This window comes from Symsagittifera roscoffensis, chromosome 10, assembly GCF_963678635.1.
Source record: "Symsagittifera roscoffensis chromosome 10, txSymRosc1.1, whole genome shotgun sequence".
NCBI lineage: Eukaryota > Metazoa > Xenacoelomorpha > Acoela > Convolutidae > Symsagittifera > Symsagittifera roscoffensis.
The window spans coordinates 41,139,983-41,164,783 of record NC_087071.1 but is presented as its reverse complement, the minus strand read 5'-3'; the positions used below and the strand labels follow the sequence as shown (position 1 = coordinate 41,164,783).

General features: G+C 33.4%; 1 protein-coding gene across 1 annotated transcript in view; it reads left to right on the top strand.

Moving 5' to 3' along the window:
- Positions 1-1,947: 1,947 nt before the first annotated feature.
- Positions 1,948-24,801, top strand: part of LOC134855065 (uncharacterized) — a gene marked incomplete at its 5' end in the record, with an annotated part of 40,108 nt that continues 17,254 nt past the window's right edge. Inside the window, 3 exon segments of the mRNA XM_063871445.1 lie at positions 1,948-2,232; positions 20,659-20,843; positions 21,767-21,884. Of these exon segments, the coding sequence (XP_063727515.1) occupies positions 1,992-2,232; positions 20,659-20,843; positions 21,767-21,884 (544 nt within the window).

The following is a 24,801-nucleotide window of genomic DNA, read 5'->3' as shown; positions in this document are numbered from 1 at the left end:
TCATGAGCCATTAATGGTGGAGAGCCGCAAGAGATCTCCACCAATAATGACTTTTATATAGACGCGGCGACCGTTACATTATGTACACTTCTAGTGACTAGTATATGCACCATTTTCTTAAAGTCCAAATACAATTAATTCAACGGGCCAATTTCGGTCGGTTTGTTTTAGCTTCTGGTATCCCTGTTTTGCACTGAGTACCACTCCTTACAGCATGCGCCGCATGCGGGAAATTTTCCCGAGTTTCTTGCTTTTTCATTAATCAGTTTCTACTTTTTTTCATTGAAACCTTTATCCCAGCTCTCTCGATTGGCAACGATCTAATTTTTTCGACTCGCTTAATTACCTTGGACTTACATTGTTTTGAGTTTTCTTGAGCTTTGAATTACTTCTGTAAGAATTCTTCATGATTGATGGCTGACTCTATTGCTCCATAGGTTGTTAGGTTTGTTTTAGAAGTTGTTTTTTGAAATTGTGCGTTACTCGTGTGTAATGAGAAAAAAATCATTGTAAATATTTAAATTTGTTCCTCCAGTTTTTCTCTCAGATATGTGGCTGCCACCGATGATTACGCTACTCCGATTTGTAAAATAGGAGTTGAGTTTAAATCCACGGGTTTAAAATCCAGCGATTCCACTGAGGTGATTGCTTGAAATGAAACCCTTAATTCATTGAAAACCTTCATTTTTTATGGGTCAAAACTTGAAACCTCTAGAACCACGGAAGGTCGATTTTGAGGGGTGATAAAAGTTGAACCCTAAATAACGATAAATTTGGTTAATTATGGAGATCAAAGCTTTTTAAGCAGGGCGAGTAATTGGATCTTAACGGAAAAAATTTTGAAATCGTCGACAGATGAACATACGCACGGATACAATTAGTCATTACTGGAAAAAATTACAATCAGTGTGTAATTCAAAAAGGATACGGCGGCCCGCATATGCGCCCCATACGCAGAAAGTACTTTCTTCATCCTGAATAGTCGCGGCGCCGGAATGTTCCTCGAAAAAATATGTAGTCCTCAACATCAAAAGGGAAATCAGAAGAGTTCGCCATGAAATCAGATAAACTGGGTTTTGAGCTGCCGGTTATGTATATGCAGGCTTTAATGAAGAAGATTTTCTTCTAGAAGATTCAGCGGTTGCCGGAAGCGAAACTTGATACTTGGTTTTTGCCACGAGCAAGGTATTGATTTTCTCTATAATTATGGAAACCGGTTTATCGATTGATCCTTAGTTTAAAATGCTTAACAGGTTCAGCAACCAATTACAAAAACAATGACTATTTAAAAGCTATCGTTGAAATAATTTTTTTTTGTCAATTAAAAAAATTTCAATTAAGTTCAGTTCTGTTTGTGCTTCAATTTCAATCTTTCTATGGTCACTTTTTTTATGGTGTACAAGTTTAGTTTAACTTTTTAAATTCTATTTTGGCCTCATACAAATATGGGGGATATGAAAACAATTACTGCTGGGGACTTTTGTCCTAGGGGGATTTGGTCCTAAGGGGTGGGGGGGTTTATCTCTGGGGGTTTAATTCTGGATTTAGCTGCGCAATGTTTTGGTATCACGCGATGTCAAAATAAAACAAATACGCCCGCTCCGAGACGGATAAGTTCTCGCAATCGTAACCAACTCAAACCGTCTCCTGTACATATCCTCCTGAACTCGTTGCAATAAACTCAAGTTTTATCTACTTTATATAGAAGACTGATAATACTTGTGTATCATTTACTTATTGGTTGGTTCACACATCACAAAAAGGTTTTGCAAAACACTTGAAGCAAGTTGTAATTTTGGTCTAAAAATAATGAACAAAAATGTTCAGCCATTTTCTGGGTCATTTTTTTTAGTTCAGAAATTAGTCAACTTGCAATGGCATCTACTCGAAATCAATCGGTCGGGTGGAATTTCATTTCAAAGATGTTCAGTTAAGTTTTTTTTTCAGTTCCCCGAGAAATCGATGTCTCAACTGTTTCCGGCAAAGCACATATGAACTCAATTTATTTTACCGAGGAAGATTATCATGGTATTGAAGCAGTGGAGGGCTATTTGTACCATTTCAAGGTCAAATCAGTGACTCCTAATGGGAATTATGACGTGGGTCCACCTCACAGAAGTTATGTTTCTGTGTCTGGATTGTCACCTGCTACAAAATACGAGTTCGAATTTGTAAATCAGAATTGGTGCCACGAAGAATCGAAGCTGAGCGTCAATTATTCAGTCTGCACTAGTAAGAACGTTTTCTTGAATCTGAATAATTGTATATCATTTATATTGAATAGGTTTTTGATAAAAAGTGTTTTTCTGGTCTTCGTGACTAGTATTTAAAACGCTGTGTTAAAAATTTGTCAGATAGTATTAAGTATTGAGCCCCTCCCCTAGTGCAATAGGGAGCCAATTCTTTAAAAGGTTTGGAAAAAGTGTTTGAGACAACGCCAACCTATCAGAATGCGACAAAATATTTTTCTGAGAAATTCACAGCCAATCATTTTTTGGTTGAGAGAATTATTACAAATTAAAGGGGGATACTTAAAAACATCCTCGCTGTCTCCTATTCCCAGAGCAGCTCTGAATTATGTCAAACGTCTGTGGTACAAAAATCACTTGAAACATTCTGTTGACGCCTTCTTTATTGGAACCAGTTTAAAACTAGTATTTATAACCTATTGTATTATTGATAAAACTATTTCTATAAAATATTTCTTACTAACTAATCATGATCCATAACTAACACTGACAATTATTTTTAACGCTAAAACTATTCATAGTTTCAGCAACATAACAAATTAAATATAAGTTAGAAGACAGTTGTTCTCCTTCAGAAAAGTTCCAGATATCTAACTCGCAAACACCAGTGTACACTAGATCTATTGAGGCTAGGAGATAAAAGAGTAATATTTGGATCGGTATTGGACTAAGAAGTTGCACGAATCTATCCGGCCGAAAATAAGATAGCGTGACGTACAGACGGTGAACCTTATCTGAAATACTCTATAAGTGAGCCACCTCGGACTTAAACTAATCTGGTGCGACCAAGAGTCTCGAACAAGACCTGGTAACAAGTTCAGATTTAGTAAATTCAAAGTAGAAGTAAACTCAAAAACACACTACAAACGGTTAGATACCATAGAAAACGTATTAAGTATGTCTCTACGTCTCCATAAGTCTAACCCATTACTCCGAACGATACGGCAAACACCAAGTTAAAAGTCGCGCAGCAGACCAAGCCCCTATATCATAAAACGACGCAGACTGCAACGACTATTTCTCTACAAAGATCTCCATACTATATATTTTCATTCGCTAACAAGAAAAAAAAATTACTTGGAGCAGTAAGATTCATTTTCGGGCCAGATACCTCTTAAAGACGCAAGACAATACTCTATAAAATAATAATGACTGATAAAAAGGTAGCAATGTCGTTCATTTCATCAAAACTGCAGTAACTTTAAATCTATTGTAAATTTAAAATTTTCTAAATAAAAAAAACAAAAATTAGTAAGTAGTTAAATTAAAGTTGGATCTACAAAAAATATAGTAGTCTCTTGCTTCTCAGGGTCTCATATCCCCATCTGTTCATCTTTGTTTCTTAATCTAAAACATAACCAAACAAAATTGGAAAATAAAATCATTTAAAATTTTAAGTGTTAAAAAAATCCTTAACTCCTCATTTTTCCTTTAACTTAAATCTTCTACTTAAATATTATCAGGATTTATCCCTGGTTTTTAATAATCTAATTTTTTTTTGAATAAATCCTTGGATCTCTAATTCTGAATCTAAATTTAAATTTAAATTTATTTGAAAAAATTTGATCATCAAGGCTTTTCTTGGATCGAACTTAACAAAAAAGTTATCCCCACCTCCTACTAAAAAGTGTCTAACGATCTCAAACGTCGATTCACTCTCTAACTCTAATGATTACTAACGACTCAGGAAGAAAGAAAATTTTGAAAAACTAACAATTTTAATTAAGATAAACAATGAAGAATCTCGGTTTTTCCTTTTTCACTTGAGCCCCTCCTCTTAGCTGAGCCAGTCTAAAACACATCATAAATTTACTTAAATCAATAATAGTACCTAAGGATCTACTTGTGTTCTAGCTATACCTGAACCTTGTCGATTGACTTACTATTCTCCAAACCTTGATCACAAATCATAACCCTAAGTAAGATTAATTAAGTTTTACTTGAATTAAATCTTAGCCACCGAGAGAGTGCAACATAGTTCGAACTGATGTACTCTCTTACTCTCACTCACTCTCTCTCTCTCTCTTTCTCTCTCTCTCCAACCCGTCTACAGTCGACAATATATGCCCCAAGATTAGGATAAGCCCACAAAACTTGTAAGAACTAACATAACTAACTAAGGAAATATAAAACCTAACCCCTGGATTTTGCAATCATCCTTCTAAGACTTATGTCAAGAGATAGTCTAGAAAATAAATAAAGAATAACACTCCACAAATTTTTATTTAAAAACGAAAAATACGATCTTGTATTTACACCACACAAACGAAAGATCGATAAATGAGATCGAAAAAACAAACGAGAAAAAATGCAGTAACAACACAAAAACAAATAAAGAAACAAAATTTTTCCAAAAAAAGAAACGCAGTTTCGGAACTTGATATAACTACAAAACGAGAATTTAAAAAAACTCCGAGAACTAATTGACGAAAAAAAACAAACCAATCAACGTCCAAAAGTTTTTTTTTCGAATCAGAATCCGCAAAACCATCTATAAAAAGTAAATGCAGAATAAAGATTTCATACTTTCGTAAATCAGTAAGACTCTTTAATTGGAATCAACCAATGACATCCTGAAAATTACACATTAAGATTAACGCCACTCAAAAAATGATTCAATACGACAAAAATTTTGACAATGATTCTATTAGGACAAATAACAATAGTTTAAATTCAACATTTTTAAATACACAAGAAACCCATAATGGAACTTGAAATCTGAGACAACAAGACAGTCAAACTCCATAACACTTGGTAAACGAAGAATTAGTAGGAACAATACCTACAACAACACATCAGCGATTTCTCCTCTTTATCCAGCATTCACAACCACGCATAGCAGAAACACTCCTTTCCGTTAAACAACATTTCAATCATCAGTAAAACCATCCGTTGTTCCAAAATACTCCCAATTGGATTATCAAACAAACAGACCAAGAGCTAAAACACGACAAAATATAAAACGAAAAACAAGTTAACAGATAAAATATTGCAAACCACAACTACGATTTTGTCGCAAATAATAATATTAGCAATCCAATAGCGAAACTTTTTCATACATTATGAAATCAATCTGAAGAACATAATTACACCCAACAGGTACCAAAACCAGTTTCTCAATCAGTATTTTTCAAGGAAATACAAAAAAACAACGGATTGCACTAAAAAATAACCATTTTTCATCAAAACAGAAATCCATCAAACAAACAATTTACAAGAAGTCAACCTCACTGTTCTGAAGATGGAGATTACTTCAATCAAAACCAACATTGGAATCATAATAAACAACGAAAAAAATTGGTATAAAACTAAACCAGAAATTTTTGAACTTTACGTGAATTCAGAAAAAACACGACAAACTCAACAACAATTTTCTCTACGACATCTTTTGGCACAAGCATGTTACAACGAGCATTCAGAAAACCATACAAACACTCAAAGTTATCAATCTAACCCAATGAAAAACGAAATTCCATTACCTTATACGACAAAATGATTCACAAAAACGCAACCTCAAACTTCTCACAAATACAAAACACAGCAGAATCACTTCAATTGACAAATTTTCCATATCTTATATACCACTTATGGTATTCACAATAATCGACCCTCAAATTTCAGTAGAAGGGTATCCAAATCCAGTTACAGCAAACCTAATTTTGAAATTAGGTCCAGAACCAATGAACACACCACTTCATCAAAATTGGATACATCGGCGTACAGCTTTAATTCAAACCACACTTGATCGCGCAGCTCAGATGTCGTTTTCAGCTTTACCAATAAAAATATAAAACGACGGGAAAAGTTTTACACCAAAATTTTCAAAAATTTTCGACTCTAAAAGAAACAATTAACGTCAAAGAATTTTTTGCACGGAAATCGCAGACTTCCAAATGAAACAAAAAAACAACTCGCTGTACGATTTGAAACCCTAGTCCGAAAATCGAATTCTCCTAATCCACATGATTTTAAAAAAACGTAAATGACCGAAATCCTTATGATGACTCTAACACCACAGTTACACAAAACTGCAATAAAAAGAGAGCATCCATCAATCATCAATTCGAGAACCCGATATAGCTTTTAGAAAATTAGTGGATAGTCTAAAACAAGCTGAAATCACAAAAAAATTAAAAGAAACAGGAAATTTGAGACTACAATAGGTAGCTAATACTTATACGACAATTTTCCATTTCAATAATATCCAAGAATAATAATGAATGAGCAGAAAAAATTACACAAATCTTAAACATTTAGAAAAGAACCCAACTTTCAAAAGGCAAACCTTCATTCAAAAAGTGGCTAACTATTGTCGCAGATATGGACAGAGTATTGCTGAATGCAGACAATAACAACAAAAATTTTCAACCACCAGACCTAGAAAAAGATTCAAATAATGTTTGACGCGGAATCAAATGTTTGTAGCAGATCCACATGGAATGAAATCCAAAAGCTCCATCCAAAACTTTCTCCTTTAAAAACTTTTAGTAAACTCACCACTGCGCAAAGCACAAATTTAACAAATTATGGAAAATTACAATTTTTCTTATCCCAACTCGAACAATGAACATTCATACTTTTTCTTAAGCCACTCAAACAAATATTCCATATCACAGACATTAAATTTAAAATAGTTGGAATCCCATTTATTATTAAACAAATCCGAACTATCAAAATTATAACCAGTAAATTACAAACCAAGGACAATTGTACAACACTCAGTAAAACATACACATCCCTTTTCAAAGATTAAAGAAAAAACTTCCATTTTTGTCAAAAATTTACCCTATATCATCAACAAGTAAACATTTAAACCACTTATAGGACATGCATATGATTTTTCTGTCAATCAAGTACTTCAACATAACACCGATCAGAATACAAGTAAACTGTATATGTCTGATCATGAAATCAACCCAATTCACCTTTTTTAGAGTAGTAATTTCATCTATCAAATATGCTAAAGACACAAACAGAGATACAACAGCACTAGATGTATATAATAATCCAGCATAAAGAATTATATTACCTTCAGGACTTCATATTATTGCGAAACAAATGCAACATTTCACCCTACACAATAAGGAATATTTAGAGTAAATAATCTTTTAAAGTTTTTCAGACTTTTTCAAACAACAATTCTTAATGTAGAATTGTCTATCAATAATATTACAAATGATTTAAAATGAGTAACAGATTACTTCACAAAAACCCCCTAACTTAAACCAACATTCCAAATCTCAAAATATTAAATTTAACAACAACAATTCTTAACAGTTTTCAATTTTGATCATTCTTAAATCAATAAACAAGATCTTGAACATTTAGCAGAAATATTTTTAAAGCATTTTATGGTTTATGTCACACCTAAATTTGATGTTGGAAAAAACACATTGGTCACTACACCTGCCACTTAAACTCGACGCATTTTTGAAAAAAAAAACAACGTGCAAGTGAGGTACCAACTCACTTACAAGACAATTTGAACAGACATTTAGACATTCTCGAACAATACGAAATTATCTAACCAGTAAGCAAAGAACAACAACCCAAAGAAACACATTCATCGATCCCTTAACTAGTCTCGTTAAAGGCGAATCACCAAAAATCGTTCTAGACGCACGATACTTGAATTCTCTAATTGATGAATCAAAATTCAATTGGCCTATAGGACCCAAACAAGTAAAACATACAAAAATAAATGGACAATTTTACACCAATGCCGATATAAATATCGCATTCAATCAAACGCCATTAGACAAAAAATCACGTTGATTAACACAATTCGTTATTGGAAATCAACATTACGAATTCAATAGACTGTTCTACGATATTTCCATAGGACCAGCAGTTTTTTGAGCATTTATGAGTAAAATTTTCAGACCACTATTTATATCACGTACTTAGACAATTATTTCAAACAATTGCAAACAAAGCAAGAAAAGTTTGAAATTTTAGACAAAAATCACAAAATCTTACTGAAAGAAATATGAAAGCAGTCCCAGATAAATCTTTTTTTTTCTTTACCCGCGTAAAATTCAACTTAGATTCATAAGCACATACAAAATATATTGAGAGTATGCCTAATTTTTCAATCAATTTTTTTTAAAACGTGCAACTATATCTCAGACCAATTTATAATATTCCTTGACAACAACCTAATTTGAATGGTCATAAAAACCATTCTCACAGATTAATTTTCAAAGACAATCCAATATCCAAATTAACCATTCTACAATATGTGCGAGGCATCCAAGTTTGGAATTCGTGCAGCACTCTCGCAATCACAAAAAGTTACAAATAAAATGAACCTAATATCAGCGTGTTCAAGATTTTTTTTATCAGCAGATTTTCAACTCTTTAACCTTATGAGACAATGTACAGCCATATTATATAAATTTACAGAAAGTGATGTCCTAATTCTTGGATTAAAACATCCAACAGTTTTATTCACAGGCCATAAACCTCTAATTTATCCCTTCACACAAAAAGCTAACCCAAACCATAGAGTATATTATTTTCAACTTAATTTAATACAAGAAATATTTGTCACAGACGATGGCAAAAAAATCATGAATAACGAAATCATTACACTAAGCCACCTTTGTATTATCAAACATAAACCTCAAAAATCCCACGCCCCATGGATAAATGGACTAGTTGAAGGCATGAACTGCTCTTTACAAAAATACCCTCATTTAATAGTAAACGGAAAAGATACAAATTACACTAAACTGTCAGCAGACGTAAGATTGCTCCCTTTACCATATAATTCGCAAATCACAACAGCACTTGTACTATCACCATTTGAAATGTTTTTAACCGAAAAACCAATTGAACCAAAAATGTTGACATCAAACTCCTCAAAAATTGCACGCAGTCATTGTCAGCCCACTAAAAACGCAACTTGATATAATCTACTACTTTACACACATGACAAAGATCAGTTTCACCATCCACAAAATTTAAAGTTAGTCTCTGGAGCACATACAGTATGATTTTAAAGAGATATAAAAATAACAAAATTTATCAAAAATTGCAAAAAAAAATGCAAAGACAAAATATTCAAATTCAAATGAGTTCACGTTTTACAGCGGCATCAAAGCTAACAATAGGAACATTTGCTTCAAATCCAAGTTTTACATTATTGAAAAAAGAGTTACAAAAGCTGCAACTTCTCAGATACAAAATGATCAAAAAACCTACAGATGTCCCATATTAACTAATAGATCACAACAAAAAAGTAATAGAACAACGTCGAAGTCATCTTTCACCATATTATCCGAAAGAACAAGCTCTTTGCCAAGAACACAATTAAACTGCTTCACAGGACTAAAAATTGTCGACAAAGTCATGAGAAAAAACATCAAACTTCAGTCATTTATCACCATCACCCAAAAAAATGCAAAAAGAAATACAAAAAAAACCCCAAAAACAAACAGTTAAAAAACAAAGACTCAATCCTAAACTACAAGAAAAATATCTAATATCAGATATAATAGAAAAATTACAACAAGGCCAATCATTTCGTCTTAGAAATCAGCCAAGAAAAAATTACCAAAACTATTTTCTATAATCTTGAATAACAAAGTAAATAGATTTTCAAAAACTGATTGATTAATTAGACACCTTCACTATATTTTTAGAAGAAATTTATAGTAGTTTTTGATTAAAAAAATTCATTTTCCCTCTGAAAAAAAAAGTTCAAAGTCAACCAATCAAAATAGTTCAATATCATTCCAAAACCCCCATATCTCTAAAAACCCCCACTATTTTTAGCTGATATTTCTCAAAAATAAACAAGATCTAAAACCATATTTGAAACATTCTAGGTGAAAATGAGCACTACCCTTATATTTGACAACTTAAATAATTGTCATACAAAAATGCAACCCTTCCTATCAGTCAACAAAAAAATCAACAAAGTTGTCTCAATGTATAACCCGCTTTTTTCCGAAAGAAAAATGCTAAAGAAGCAAAAAGACAAAATTCATTATGATCAATTAGCCTAAGCCGTTCTTCCTCCTAAAAGCCCCTAGACGTCCAATAAATAAAAACAGGACTCAGTGAATTAACACCTAAAAACCCAGACATTTCTTTACCAAAAAATCTTCATACCCCACCCACTTGCCAAAAATTAAAAAGCAATTCGAGTACATTTGGCTTCAATTCCGAAAAAACGAATGAAATTTTCGACAAAGCAAATCACTTTTCAAATGCTTCTTTCAAACTCTGTTCAAACATTTGAAATTGTTCATTTCAACTCTTCTTTCGATTTTTTTCAAAACGTTTTCATTTTTGTTTTTTTCCATAACCGACAGTTTAGAACTTGTAATTCTCTTTTTCTAGTTTTTTGAATGCATAAAAAAGCAATAAAAATCCTTGCATTAGCAACAGTTTTGTTTAATATATGTGCAGAAGAATATTTTAAAGATCATAAACTTAAGTAAATCAAAGTACATAAAAAATACTTAAAAAATTGTTTATCCAAAACCCATTAAGGTATCCCCGCCAACCAATACATCCAAAACCTCCGACAACACCGACATCTAGCCAAACAAATCAACCCCAATCATCAACACGTAACTCATTTGACGAAAACCATTACACCTTGAAGAAAGACAAGCAGCCTTGTCCGAACATCAACTTCAGTGATTCGTCAAGCACCCCTATTTGAACCACAAAACCAACCAATACATAGTATCTACCCCTCATACCAATAATGAACCAGACACTTAAGAGTAAAACAAAACTTGACAACTTGACAACTTGACAGCTACAAAAGAAAGACAAGTTTATCGGCCCAGACAAAACCGAAGTCTAATAACGCCAAAAGTTCATTTTAATATAGCCTCATTGCCATCATCGAATTCCCTAGAACTTTCCAGTAAAACTTTACAAAGAATCCCTCAATCGCTTTGAAACATTTTCCAACAAAATAATCCATTTATTCCAACAGAGTATTTAGGATCAACACCAACCTCTGAAAAAATTTGTTAAAAACTCTTTGAATCGCACAGGATTCCACATTGGATGGAACAAGTATTTTCCCAATGTGAATCAAATTTGGTGAAATATCCAACAGATATCTCACCACATACCTTTTTATCATTATCAGATTTTCTATCACTTGCATCAACGCCTCCTACAAGTTTTCCAAACCACCAAGACGATAGATATCGTGAACTAAACGGTACAAGTACACCTTCACGGTCAGACTGGACTCCTTTGTAGCGCCCCTACCCTTTTTGGCCAATACCTCTATAGCAATCGACTCCACAATTGGTCACTTAGCAATCGACTCCACAATTCATAAGGACATTCAAGAACATAATTTACAAATCCTTTTCCAACCTAAATTAACCCTTAAATACGAAATAACAGTAAAGCCAAATAATTTAGTATATAATTCATTACCACTACCTCTATCAAATATAAGAGCTCAATCTTTGCTTCTCCCTTCATCACAACAGAACTTAACTGCAAATACGATAGGTATACAAAAAAGACTATCGATTATATAAGTTTCTATATTTCTTTTTCAGGACTATCTTACACATAAATCTTCTCATAGCTTTTTCTATAGAAAAATAATTTAATTTCTGGTACATCTCGAACCCGTAACTCACCAAAACTCTTATCCCGATTAGGCCCACAAGACCTCTTTGTCACACAATACGACTTGTGAAGATAATCAACAAAAGCATTGTATAAATATGCGATTAATCAGGTATCACAATGAAGAATCTGAATCAAAACATATTGAGTCAACAATGATAGTAGCTCTACTCATTAGCCCGAGCTACAACTTTAACGGGATATAAACTTGCAGCCAAATTCTCGGAAATGAAAGTATCTTATTCACAAGTCTCAAATAGTCAAAAAAACACATTTGACTGTGAAATCTTTTACCAAAGTAATATCAAACGACTTTTAAATCTTAATCCTGAAGATTGTAAAGACGAACAACAACGTTTGAAAATCGCTACAAATAAGAAAAAAAAGTAAATTATTAAATTCTCAGGGTTTTTCAGAATCTGCATACCAAGCACAGCTTAAACAACACAATTGCCAAGTACAATAAGACAATAAATTCCCGTGCACAGGGACGTTTAACTTTTGATTTGCACAATGAAACTTGGATAAAAAACATATCGGAATCAAATACCCATCAAAGTGTAAAACCGACCAACATTTAAGCTACCAGGAGTTGATGTTTTTCGATTCAAAAAAATTCAACTAAAAAAAAGAGATTTAACACGAGGTTTAAAAGATGGCATCTTATTGTATCAAGGAATTAACTTAAATTGTAAAAACGTTCAAGGATATTGCGATCCCACTAATCGAACACAGGCGACCTTAGTATGGTTCCCTGAAGACACATGCACCACATTTCAAGTCGCTAAAATTCACGCAAGATTGATAAAACTTCACAGAAATTATTTCATAGAATCAATACTTTTTGATAAAGTAAGCCACGGTCGAATCAGATCAAGTGTAAACAAAATAAAATAAAAAAAATTAAAATAATGGTTTTTCAAGTTTACCCTGAAATGGAAGTAGCATACAAAGAGCCCAAACCACTTTTTCGAACAAAAAATTCAGAAACCTTGTCGAATACGAAAAGGTTTCGACATCAAAACAAGCAAATTTTTTCTCGATATGACACATCCATATCAAAATAGAGAAGACGAAAAATCTTGTATACCAGAAAAATTTTACAAAGAAACCGGTGGCAAAACTCTGGCGGCAAAATTATCGAGAAAACAAATTTTTATTTTTCAAATGCATCAAAATTGATAAAAACTTTGCACTTTGCAATGACTGCATAACATGTCCATTAAACAAACCTATCCCACATCAAAAACAACTAGCAGAAAAGCAAGACTCTGAAGGACAAAATCTATATTGTAACCATCACAGAACTTCGTTTGACACCAAAGGCCCTATATCACCCTCATCAGAAGGAAGTTCGTTTATAATGGTAATAGTTGATGCTTTTCCGCATTATGTAGCACTCAAACCTACACCCCATTTTAATGCTTATTATGCTTACACTAAATTTATTACTACCAGAAATCCTTGTCACAGACAATGGCACAGAAATCATGAATAACGAAATCATTACACTAAGCCACCTTTATAATAACAAACATGAAACCTCAAAAACCTCACGCCCCATGGATAAATGGACTATTTGAAGGCATGAACCGCTCACTACAAAAATACCCTCAATGTATAGTAAACGGGAAAGATTCAATTTAAACTAAAATGGCAGCAGACGTAAGATTGTTCCCTTTACCACATAATTCCCAAATTACAACAACACTTGTCCTATCACCAAATGAAATGTTTCTTATCCAAAAAACCACTTAAGCCAATAATATTGACATCAAACTCCTCAAAAACTGCATGCGGTTATTGTCAGCCCAATAGAAAATCAACTTCTTATAATCTACCACTTTACACAAATGACAAAGATCATTTTCACCATCCACAAAATTTAGAGTTAGTCTCTGGAACACAGAATGATTTTAAAGAGATATAAAAATAACGAAACTTATCAAAAAGTGCTAAAAAATTGATGCAAAGACAAAAAATTCAAACTCAAACGAAATCACGCTTTACAGCGGTATCCAACCTAACAATAGGAACATTCAAGCGCAAGTTTTACATTATTGAAAAAAGAGTTACAAAAAGCTTCAATCTATTAGATACAAAATGATCAAACAACCCCTACAGATGTCCCAATTTAACTAATAGATCACAACTAAAAAGTAATAGAACAACATCGAAGCCTTCTTTCACCATATTTTCCAAAAGAACAAGATCTTTGCCAAGAACACAATTATACTCCTTAATGGGACTAAAAATTGTCGACAAATTCACAAGAAAAAACAACAAACGTCAGTCATATATCACCATCACCCAAAAAAGGCAAAAAGAAATACAAAAAAACCTCAAGAACAAAACGGTTATAAAACAAAGACTCAATCCTAAGCTACAAGAAGAAAATCTAATATCAGATATAAAAGAAAAATTACAACAAGGCCAACAATTTCGTCTTAGAAATCAGCCAAGAAAAAATTAGAAAAACTATTTTCTATAATCTTGAATACTCAAGAAAATAGAATTTCATAAACCTATTGATTAATTAGACACCTTCAATATATTTTTAGAAGAAAAATAAAGTTGTTTTTGATTTAAAAAATTCATTTCTCTCTGGAAAAAAATAGTTCAAAATTAACCAATCAAAATGGTTCAATATCATTACATCTTTCTCTAAAAACCCCACTTTTTTTAGCTGATTTATCCCAAAGCTGAACTAGATCTGAAACTATCTTTGAAAGACCTCCAGACAAAAATAAGCACTACTCTTATATTTGACAACTTGAATAAATATCAAACAAAAAATACAACCCCCTCCTATCAGTCAACAAAAATATCAACCAAATTTTTTCAATGTATACCCCGCTTTTCTCCGAAAAAAAAAATACGTTTGAAAGCCAAAAGGCTGAAACCGTTTAAAAGAGTTTGTTGAAATCTCTTTAAATCGCCCAGAATTCCTCATTGGATGCAACAAGTTTTTTCCCAATGTGAAACAAATTTGGTAAAATATCCAACAGATATCTCATCAGATACCTCTTTATCATTACCAGAAACACTATCACTTCCATCAACGCCTTCTACAAATTTTCCAAACCACCTATACGATAGATATCGCGAACTAAACAGTACAAACACTTCACGATTAGACTGGAACTCCTTTGTAGCACCCCTACTCTTTTTGGCCAACACCTCTATATCAATCGACTCCACAATTGATCATTTAGCAGACTACGATGTCGACACGAAACCTCCGAAAATTTTTTTTGAAATCTCTTCAAATGGCACCGAATTCCCCATTGGATGAAACAAGTATTTTCCCAATGTGAATCAAATTTGGTAAAATATCCAACAGATATCTCATCAGATACCTCTTTATCATTATCAGAATTTCTATCATTTCCATCAACGCCTTCTACAACTTTTCCAAACCACCTATACGATAGATACCGTGAACTAAACGGTACAAGTACACTTTCACGGTTAGACTGGAACTCCTTTGTAGCACCCCTACTCTTTTTGGCCAACACCTCTATAGCAATCGACTCCACAATTGGTCACTTAGCAGACTACGATGTCGACACGAATTTCATTAGGATATTCAAGAACATAAATTACAAATCCTTTCCCAACCTAAATTAACCCTCAAATACGAAATAACAGTAAAGCCAAATAATTTAGTAAATCATTCATTACCACTACCTCTATCAAATAAAAGATCTCAATCTTTGCTTTTCCTTTCATCACAACAGAACTTATCTGCAAATACAATAGCTATACAAAAAAGACTATCGGTTATATAGGTTTCTATAATCCTTTTTCAGCACTATCTGACACATGTATCTTCTAATGGCTTTTTCTACAAAAAAACCTTTAATTTCTGGTACATCCCGAACGCGTAACTCACCAAAACTCTTCTCCCGAACAGGTCCACAAGAGCTCTTTGTCTTAAAATACGATTGTGAAAATAATCAACAAAAAGCAAATATATAAATATGCGATTAATCAGGTAACACAATGAAGAACCTGAACCACAAGATAATGAGTCAACAACGATAGTAGCAACACTCTACTCAACAGCCCGAGCTTGAACTTTAACAGGATATAAACTTGCAGCCAAATTCTCAGAAAAGAAAGTACTTTATTCACAAGTTTGAAATCGTAATAAAAACAAAGTTGACTGCGAAATCTTTTACCAAAATAATATCAAATGACTTTTTTATCTTAACCTCAAAAACTATAAAAACGAACTAATCGCTACAAATAATAAGAAGCGTAAATTATTAAATTCTCAAGGTTTTCCAGAATCTACATAACAAGCACAGCTTAAACAACACAAACGCCATGTACAACTAGACAATAAAATCCCGTATCACGGTGCACACGGATTTTAACTTATGATTTACACAATAAAACTTGGATAAAACACATCGGAATCAAATACCCATCAAAGTGTAAAGCCGACCAACATTCAAGCTACCAGTAGTTGATGTTTTTCGATTCACAAAAGTTCAACTAAAAAAGAGAATTAACACGAGGTTTAAAAAATGGCACCTTATGGTATCAAGGAATCCACTTACCTTGTAAAAACGGTCAAGAATATTGCGATTCCACTAACCGAACACAGACGACCTTAGTATGGTTCCCCGAAGACACAAGCACCACTTTTCAAGTCGCTAAAATTCATGCAAGAATGATAAAACTTCACAGAAATTATTTTTTAGGATGTCTACGTTTTGATAAAAATAATCATGGTCGAATCAGATCAAGTGTAAACGAAATAAAACAAAAGAAATAAATTAACGGTTTTTCAAGTTTACCCTGCAACGGAAGTAGCATACAAACATCCCAAAACACTTCTTCGAACAAAATATTCAGAAATTCTTGTCAAATACGAAAAGGTTTCGATATCAAAACAGGCAAATTTTTTCTTGATATGACCCACCTATATCAAAATAGAGAAGACGAAAGTCTTGTATACCAGAAAAGTTTTACAAAGATACCGGTAACACTGGCGGCAAAATTCATCCAGAAAACAAAGACAGTACAGGTTTACAAGAAGTTTCACTACGAATAACAGTTACTTTGATGCGATCGACTATGATATTCATCTTGATACGAAACTAGATTAAACAATAAGTAGAATTTTCGAAGAAATGTCACTCCAAATTAGAAACACCTCATCATTTTTGTGAATAGAAAGAAGACAAACACTGCAACTAACTCTCGCTTTAGCAGTACTTAAAATACCCTTCGCAGGTTTTTTATTAACAGCTACCGCTCTAATTCCAATGACTATGAAGGAAACATTCTTTGGTATTACACCTGCACTAAAAAAGTTTCATCACTCTATGTTTTTGAATCTAAAAAATTTTTTACCAACGAATGCCTATGTATAAAAATAAAATACATTGTGTGGATACACTACCATGATGAGCCTACTTTTGGGATACAGCTGTCCCTTGTGGATCTGAACATCGCCACAATGTAGTAAAGCTTAACCCAAACGAAAATCTTCTCAATCCATACCCTACTTTAATGTCAGCCTTAAAGAAATGTTTACCCGAGAGCATACGCGCAATTACTCGTAACCCAATCATAGAACTACCATCAATAGATATTTAATCTTAATCCGATATCCAACATCACAATAGATCATAAAAATTTCAAGAATTTCTTTGAATGCAATACAGTGACAATCATCGATCAAAACTTACGGAAAGTAGCTGAAACATCAGGCTTCTCAGATATCTACAAACAAGACTATAGTGGAGACTTCGAAGACATTCAAAACAATATATATCTTAACGGAGAAAAATACCGTCCACAAGATATTACACCAATTAGTGTTTTTTAGTTTTGTAATTATCAAAAACGAACTCTTAGCTTTTCTAGGATGGCTTTACTATATATTAAAAAGATTGACTAAATTATACGCTATGTTTTTTCATGGATTTCAGTTTTCACTACTAAAGGAGTCTATGATACATGCGCAGTACATACACAAGTCAATAGACCAGCAAGCGTAGCACTCATTTTTGTTTGCAGGATTTTTCGTAACTTTTTCCACCTCTATTATGAAATCCTCCTTGACGCTCAAGCTAGCGCAGATAAAAAAAAAACCATCTACAAAACCCAAAAGATACGATACCCCACCAAATATTACGAATACAAAACCTACAACACTATCAGATTCACACAGTCTATATTTTAAATATATGAAAATATATATATATCTATATATGAAAAAATAGTAACCCACAAAAATTTCCCTTGAAAAACAACGCCGCTGATAACGAATTTTGTGACTCCATCATTCACCAACACACCATCGCACTTCAAGAAAATCAATTCACCACCATAGGTTTAAACCAAACACTAAACAGATTCATAGCCAATCGATTTTCTATTAACCATTGCGATCACGCTGTCACCAGATATACGGATGACTCCCCCCACGACGACGATCCTAACATTGATCGTCAACTTACTGAAAAATTTTCCATCAATCAGAAAATATATTCCACGAGCCATTTCTCAATAATTTTAACCCTTTCGCACTAACTTTTATCTTCCTTACACGAAAGGAAAGAAACATTTACTGTTCAAACGAAATCATGCTAAAGACAAAACTAAGCCATAGGTACACCTATTATAAATGTATACCAAAACCTTATATAATCAACTCACCATACCGTAACGCACATCATCGCTTTATGTTCGGTAATTCGAAATACACACCATCATAACTCTTTAACTTCGCATATAACTCTTAAACTTCACACTGTATAAATTATTCTTTTGACAACCACTTTAAAGGTTTATTGAAACCACTCTTAAAAGACAAAAATATCAAAAGAAAAACCCAAACGACGACAATTTGTTTTTATTTTTCATAAAAGGACACAGCCAAAGACAAAAAAGAGAAAAACATCTGAAAAAAAAAAGAACAAAAAACGATAAGAGACTCTGCTCAAAGAGACTGTAATAATTATTCCCTTCTGGCCTAACCCACCAGAGCGACGTCGCTCGAAGTACATGCGTCTACCATGTGCTACATCCCAGAACCACAATTTTTGCTAAGAGTAGCTCCAGAGTGAGCAACTCTTCAACGTAATCTAAATTAAAGAATTACGCTTTTGCGAAAACAAGTATTAAGTATCATAACTATAACTGATCTCACTAACAAGATATAAATATAGTATGAGGGTAAAAAGATTTTTTTGAGCAAAAAGAACGAGCAGCAAAGGGAAATGAAAACTCGACGGCATTCCGACTTTGGAATGGTAACTCTTTTGGTTTGTTACCGTAGTCACAACCCTCACATGATTTAAAGTATGGACCTTACATCGCAGCAGAGGTACCTATTGAAGAACATCAACGGTCAACTCGATATTGACTTCACATACAGATCCTTGTCACTTGATACTTCACACAGAGAAGTCAAACTCCACGTTGCACGTAGAATTGCTCTAGCTTAACGAAATCAACACATGAATGCAACAATCTGAAATCTTGACACGATCACCCAAAACGGTCTACGGTACACGAGACCCATTTCTGGAACACAAGAAACTGTCACCCTTCTCTCTAAGAAGACAACTACTCAGAAATACGAACAACTGTCTCCCTCTTCCTTCAAAATAGAACAACTCCAAGAATAAAAAAAAAATGTCTTTTACTATCGTTCAATAAAAAAAGAACCATTAAAGACTAAAAACTTTCTAAACCCCGGATGCGGGGAAGCAAATTAAAACTAAAATTTATAACCAAATATTTTATTGATAAAACTATATCTATAAAATATTTCATACTAACCAATCATGATCTATAACTAACACTAACAATTATTTGTAACGTTGAAACTATTCATAGTTCCAGGAACAGAACAATTTGTTTAAATAAAAGTTGTTTTCTTTCAGAACAGTTCCAGATATCTAACTCGCAAATACCAGAATACATAAGATCTTTTGAGACTAGGAGATATAAGAGTATGATTAAGATCGGTTTTAGACAAAGAAGTTGCACGAATCCATTCGCCAAAAATAAAAAGCGTGACGAATAGACGGTGTACCTTAACTGATATTACTCTAAGAGTGAGCCACCTTGGACGTAAACTCAATTTTTGCCAAGAAAAATTTCAAAACCAAAAACATGGTAGGTTAATCTCCAGACAAAAAAGGCCATCTATTTTCATACAGAAGAAACTTTTGTTATACAATTTCATACACAAAAGAATGTTTACCATACAGTTCCATACATTAAGTTTTTGGAAAATGCTTTTCATAGAACTTCCTTATATATACAAACTCTAAGACAAACATTTTCTCCATAGACTACAAAAAGTACCTAGTAAAAAATCCTAAATTGAGGAAAAACTTTTAGCTATTTTTCGTCGCCAAATTGCTTCAGTGCTTAATTTGTTTCATTATTTCATACCGTGGTTAAGTGATCTACATGAACTTTTTGCCCGTTTTTTTTCAAACGTTTCCTCTTTTTTACCGTTACTTTACATTTGATTTTCTATTTAAGTTGGCTTATATGGTCTGAAATGATTTCAGAGAACACATTGATTGCGATTATTCTTATTGAGTTTGAAGTTTATTTATAAATTGGAAAATCTTAAAGTTTTCCCTTTTTTTTCAAACTTTATTTTATTTTGCTTATACTGCGATTCACAAGTGGCGCGAAGCTCCGCTTTGCCTCTGTGAATAGTGAACTCTGACTGACTGATAAACTTTTTGGGGTATGCGATCCTTCTGTCATGAGAGACTCTTCTACAACTTTTTTGCAATACTTTCAGAACCTGCAGCACCCAAGAAGTCTACATTTCAAGTCGACAGCAATTTGACGAGTTTGACTATCAAGGGAACAGCATCCACTGTCCAAGCAATCACCGGACCCCTTGACGCATACAGAATAAGCTACTTGAACAATAAAGATTATAGGGATGACACATTCCAAGCCGACAAAAATGCTGATTTAGAAGTAATTTTAAATAGAACAATAGAGTCTGCTGAGGGGATTTGTCGTATTTACCCAAATTCCCATTAATTTAACATTTTTTGAAATCCATTTCTGGCTGACTAATCCTAAAAGCGCCTCCAGCGCATCAATGAAACGCTTTAGAGGCATTAGGGCAATATTTTGTGCCTGATATGATCCCGGGTTGACCTCCATACACCGAAAATGGTTATCATACAATTCCATACATCAAGTGTATGGAAAAATGCTTGTCATACAATTTTCATACAATTTCTAAAAATGGTTGAAAACTGGTATAAACTTATTTCTGTGGATGTTTGATTCTTATAAAACAGTCTGGTGATAAAAAACTGATAAAAAACACCTTTCATACAATATTCATTTATGGAAAAATCTTTATCATAGAGATTTCATACAATGTTCTCTACGTATGGCATTGATGGAATTGTATGACAAGAAGTTTCTCATAAATGGAAATTGTATGATTAGAAGTTTTGGTCAACCCGGGATTGTTCTGGGAATTTGAACGAGTTCAGTAATTTCGAATTGGCAGATCCAAAAGAAATTTAATTAAAAATTACAAAAAAAACACTCGGTTTCAAGTAAGGGCAAATAGCCACACCTCAGTTCTTGTTGGATCGGATAAAAATGGCTCTTTTTTCACCAAAAAGTACTCGAACTTTGAAGGTGTAAAACGAGTGTAAATTGGAGCGGGAAAAGCGAGCGCTAAGTCTTAAAAATATTTTGTCATTTTGGATATCAAAATTTTACTTTTACTGTTGCAAATATAATTTAAAAAACGTTTTATGAATTACATAGAAGTTATATGACGTAGTTGAAATGTTTTTTTTTGCAAGACGTAGTTGCAAGATTTAAGCCACCCCGCACTTGAACTTATCTGGTGCGACCTTACTTTGTTTTCACAGTTGTCTGGACTAGAGCCGGGAACACAATACAGCATTAAATTACGAACTGTGGTGACATCTGTGGAAGGTTGTGGTATACAAGTGTCCTCAGATGCAACAACACTCTATGTCTGCACAAGTAGGTGAAATCTGAATAATTGTTCAACTAACAGCTTACACTTTGCGGTAGTTTAATCTAAATGAAAAACGTATCTCAAAATTAACCAATAAATCGATCATCTTCAATTGCTGTTCGCCTAATAAACATCTTTATCTGTACGCGCAAGTAAAATCTGTCTTTTAATACAAAAACATATATCTTAAAGTATTTCTTTGTTTTTATTCCAGTTTTCGAGAACAGAAATTAGTATTTTTTAAATAAGTAAACTGTTTGCTAATTTTTGCTACTTTTAATTCTCAATTATTTTTTGATTACTTTTTTCTGGTTTTCACGTTCATCTAATAGATCAAAAATCTTTCATTGTAATTTTTTTTTATATTGACATCAAAGATACTACCATATAAATTGTTTTGTGTTAATTTAATTTTTTTGCCAAATCAAACGTTCTTGTGTGAGAAAAAATCAGCTAAATTGATACAAGACTGCTCGTATTAGGGCGAAGCCCTGAATGTTCCGACTGCCTTTTAAGGTTTATGGAGCAGTAATAACATTTAAAAATTGATGAAATGAAACAAAAGAAAAAATTTTTTTTTCTTCTAAAATGTGAAATTTTTTGTGAAAATCATCCCCCCACACGCCATTTAAAGTACAAAGAGATAGATTTCGCTCCTTGTAACAAACCAATTATGGCAAATAAGCTTCTTTTAACCAATTTGGAACGATTTCTAAGACGGATTAACTCTCCGCTTACGCGTTAATAGCGCGAAATATATCGCGCGTTAATTGTGAGTTAGGACCGAGTTGGTTAACTCATAGAGTAATTTCGGATAGGGTACACCGTCTGCTCGTCACGCTATCTTATTTTCGGCCGGATAGATTCGTGCAACTTCTTAGTCTAATACCGATCCTAATCTTACTCTTATACTATCTAGTCTCAGGTTGTTTAACTAGTCTCTGCTAGGCTCAATAGATCTAGGGTATACTGGTTTATTGCGGCTGCTGAAGTGCTAGGGAGAGTCCAACTAATTTCTAAGTTAAATTCAAATCTCTCTGGTGCTGAAATTACAAGTAACTTCAGCACTTACAAATAAGTGGGTTGTTAGTTAGATGGATCATGATTGGTTAATATTAAATACTTTACATTGGTAAAATATCTAAATTATCCAATCATAAAATGTAGTCTAGATCAGGTTCCACCCATCCGGGTTTTACAGAGTTTTTTAGAATGGTTCTTCTGCAATTCGAAGGATGGATGATGGACGTTGGTGTTTGGCGAACATCATATTTCTTCTGTTTCCTTTTTGTTAAAGAAGTTCCAGGAAGCTGGAGTTAGAGACATAAGACGTTGTGTCTTCTAGTGACAACGACTAAGTCTTTGCAACAAACTCAAATCTGATTTCAGAATGGTTTGCTATGTCAGGTTTTTCTGTTCTGCGTGGAGGGGATGCCTGGTTACTCGGATCTGTACGTATACTTGAACATCGAGGTGGTCATTGGTCTAGTTCAATGAAGTCCTTTTCTGCGAAGTCAAGTCGTACTCTAAATCCTTTGAGTTGTGATTGTGAGTGGCATATCGATTGTGGTTGGTCATTCTCTCTCGAGTGTAGTGGGGTCGTTTTGTCTTTAGATGTTCGTCCTTGGTGTTGTATTCTGATCTATGTATTGCATAATGTAATTTACATTTTTTAAAACATTTATTAGTTTAATATTTTTTAATTATGATTTTAGTTAGTTGTTTTCACAAAAGCTTTTTGTTTTAGTTCGGTTATTTTGAAGAGTTACTCACACTTGAGTAGCTCTTATTAAAAATAGAGGTGTGGTCACAAAGCGTGGATGTAGCGCGGTGGGTTAGGCCGGCTATAGAGCATGCTCAGGACGTCCTTCCTGGTGGGTTAGGCCAGGAGTGGGAGTATGATTTCATGCGGTTTTTGTGAGGGGTCCTGTTATGTGACAACGTTTTATGTTGGGTTTGTTGTGGTTTTTCTTATGTCTTGTTGGTTATGTCCTTTTTCCAAAAAGCAAATTGTTCGTGGTATGGGTTTGTCTTTCGACTTTTTTGTGTTTTATTATTTCTTTCTTAGACTTTATAATAGTCTTCAAAAGAATAAATTATCCAGTTTTAAACTGGGTTAATCCGGTTTGGGTACCGTTGGTTTCCTTTTCTTAGTCATGCTGTTATGCTATGTGTTGTGGTGTTTAGTAAGCTGCATTGGTTAGTTTTGTTTAGTATATAATTCCTTTCCAACCGGGTTAAAGGAAAGTTTGAAACGTGTTATCTTGTATTAGAGTTATCGAGTGTGAAAGCTTGAAACTGAAATTCATTATTTTAAACAATTCTTCGTGGGCGAGCTGTGCGAGTTTGGATAGAATTCTTGTGCGAGTGAATGAAAATATCAAAAGGTTAGTACTGCATTTGCATTTTATTAATTTACTGCATAGAATTTGGAAATTTATTGCTAGTTATGGGGGAATTTTAAGCTACAAATTTTCATCATAATTAGATTTACTGCTGGTGGGGAAAATTTTAGAAATGAATTTACTGCATTGGTATTAAATTTATAAATTTATAAGTGTAAGAGATTAATAGAATTGTTGAAATCTGTTTGATGAAATTTGCGATCTTTATTTGTTTTTTGTGGTTTTTGTAGGTGATCGTCGGATGAAGGCTAAAAATCTAAGGAAGACATGGATAAAGTATGGTGAGTTTTTTAATATTTAATTAGTTAGTAATATTCATTTAATTCATACTTACCTGTTAGTCGTCGGGGAAGAAACCGTGGGGGAAGATGTCGTGGATGAGATCTGAAGTTGTTAGTATTTTGGCTAAGATGCGGATGATATTTTTAGTTTGAAGCAGTGGCCAAAGCAATTGAAGTGCCTTAATGGTGGTTAGTTCTTCAGTGCCAACTGCAAATTCATAAGGTGTGTTTTGGAT